This window comes from Nerophis lumbriciformis, linkage group LG21 (assembly GCF_033978685.3).
Source record: "Nerophis lumbriciformis linkage group LG21, RoL_Nlum_v2.1, whole genome shotgun sequence".
NCBI lineage: Eukaryota > Metazoa > Chordata > Actinopteri > Syngnathiformes > Syngnathidae > Nerophis > Nerophis lumbriciformis.
This window is the reverse complement of record NC_084568.2, coordinates 5,482,517-5,485,000: the sequence shown is the minus strand read 5'-3', so window position 1 is coordinate 5,485,000 and position 2,484 is coordinate 5,482,517. Positions and strand designations below refer to the sequence as shown.

The 2,484-nt window shown below is 37.6% G+C and overlaps 1 protein-coding gene across 2 annotated transcripts in view; it reads right to left on the bottom strand.

The window, feature by feature from the left end:
* The window catches only part of nedd9 (neural precursor cell expressed, developmentally down-regulated 9), a 192,418-nt gene extending 191,807 nt beyond the window's left edge, over positions 1-611 (bottom strand). The window contains exon 1 of one of the 2 annotated variants that reach the window (XM_072915533.1): positions 482-611. Coding sequence is in view for 1 of the 2 variants with exons in the window: in XM_072915532.1 (XP_072771633.1) it covers positions 482-538 (57 nt within the window). In the remaining variant the exon portion in view is untranslated. The remainder of the gene's footprint in view (positions 1-481) is intronic. The other variant, XM_072915532.1, reaches the window with a different exon arrangement.
* Between the last annotated feature and the right edge of the window lie 1,873 nt (positions 612-2,484).

Here is a 2,484-nt window from a genome sequence, read left to right as displayed (position 1 = left end):
ACACCCTGGACAAGTCGCCACCTCATCGCAGGGCCATGATAATATATTTTGATAATATTGAAATGTAAAAGATATGCAATTGCATGCAGTACTTAATTTTTATGTCAAAAAGGAAATATATTTAGTAAGAGAAGATTAAGCATTTTATTAACGCATATTTTTTCCAGGCTTTCCCGGGCCACGTAAAATAACTTGGCGGGCCAGATTTGGCCCCCGGGCCTTGAGTTTGATACCAGTGAGCTCGCTCCTATCATATGCGTACAAGTGAAGTGGTCTGGAAACTTAGCAATTCTTCAACTTGTAAATGTAGTTCGACATCATTGAGAACTACCAAGTCACAACTTAATAGTACAATTTAAACATGACAGCTACGAGCTAGCAGCTAAGAGCGAACAGCTAGCAGCTAAACGATGCACTTTTATACCAAGGCTAATGTTAGCATAGGCACAGTTAAAACATAACACAAATATCTACGACTTACCATACGTGTGTTTTCTCCCGCTGGAAGTAGAATTGTTGTAGGTTGAAATGTGAACATTTCTAAAGACACATGATATTAATGTTATTTTTCATACTTGGTAAAGTAAGCACTGCCCTCTACGTCATGGATCACGTGATTGCCAGGCTCCGTTTGATTGGTCATGGATGTTAGGTGTCATGTGACTGTATCAGCTGGAAGAAATCTCTCTAATGAGAATAGAATAGAATAGTTTTATTTGTCATTATTACAGTGAACAGGTTCAAAGAACAACGAAATTGGAGCAGATCCCCTAAGGTGCATACACAATCATTTAGTAATATAAATAGTAAAAAAAAAAAAGAAAAAAAAAAAAAAAAAGAAGATATCTATATATATATATATGTGTATATATCTACACACATGCACATATCCATACATATGCATATATACAGGGCCGGCCCGTGGCATAGGCCGTATAGGCAAATGCTAAGGGCGCCGTCCATCAGGGGGCGCCACGCCAGTGCCACAAATGTTGGAGAAAAAAAAAAAAAGTTGGTACTATTATTTCTAAATACAAAAAATAATCCCACGTTAATTAAAATGCAAAGTAAAGCCTATTTAATAGAAATATTATTTGTTACAACATTACGCTCCTCCCCCCGCACGGTGCGCCCCCTCCCTTCCCGTATCATGACTCTTTTTGGACGTCACCACATCAAAAAATCAACACAAGATGTCAAAACGGCCAAAACTGTCAGGTGCCCAGGGAAGAAAAAAGAGAAAAGAAGAGGAGGAGAAACGAGAAAAGACAGAGGTAGCAGGTAGGTAAAGTTAGCCTACATGAAATTATTTGTCTGTTACAGAATGTGATAGTAACCTGGCTTTTTAGCATTAAGCTAATGTTACATGATTCGGCAATTGCTAATCAATAAATAGCTAGTTCTGTTTTAACGTCGGGTTAATATTGTGGAGGGGGCTAAATTGTTATGGAAAATGATAATGTAACGTTAGGTAATTACAGTACTCCCACCTTACATTCCTCAGGGACATTTGTATTAGATCTTTTAAGCAGGTGTTTTTTGTTTACATTGTTATTGCCTTCTGGTTAGCTAATGTTTGCTTGCAGGTAATAGTCACTTTTTCACCCCTTTTATATATTAGGTATTGTTGTAAGTAAAAAAAAAAAAAAAAAGGTCAAAGACAAAGCTATTCGGGTTCTTGTGAGTATATACACTTCACTGCCGATGTGGGGGTGCGCCACCTAAAATCTTGCCTAGGGCGCCACATTGGTTAGGGCCGGGCCTGCATATATATATACATATACACATACAACATTATTGCACATTATAGTCCGAAAAAAATAAAAAGACATGATACATGAGGACATGACGGACACATTTAATGCTACTATGGCTCTTGTGTAAAAACTGTTTTTTAGTCTATTTGTGCCCGCTTTTAGCACCCTACAGCAGAATGAACGTGTCTCCGCAAACAGTCATCAATAGATTCTGATTTATTTATTTATTGTATTTTATTTTAAACAAAGTGATGCATCACATTTTTACATTTTCTTTACATGTCCAAAAAGCATACTTGCCAACCTTGAGACCTCCGATTTCGGGAGGTGGGGGGACGGGGTGGGTGGGCGTGGTCGGGGGTGGGGCGGGGGTCGTGGTTGGGGCGGGGGCGTTGTTAGGGGCGTGGTTAAGAGGGCAGGAGTATATTTACAGCTCGAATTCACAAGTATTTCATATATATATATATAAGAAATACTTGACTTTCAGTGAATTCTAGCTATAAATATATATTTATTTTATTATATTTATATGTATATATAAATAAAATAAATACTTGAATTTCAATGTTCATTTATTTTATATTTTTATTATTTATATTTTGGTATTTTATTAATGCTAACCAAGAACTCGCCCTCGATCATTCTACAGTTATAATGTGTTAGGGCAGGCACACTGTTTATATATGGAGCTGGAGGGGGCGTGGCCTCCAGCTCCGCCTGAATTTCG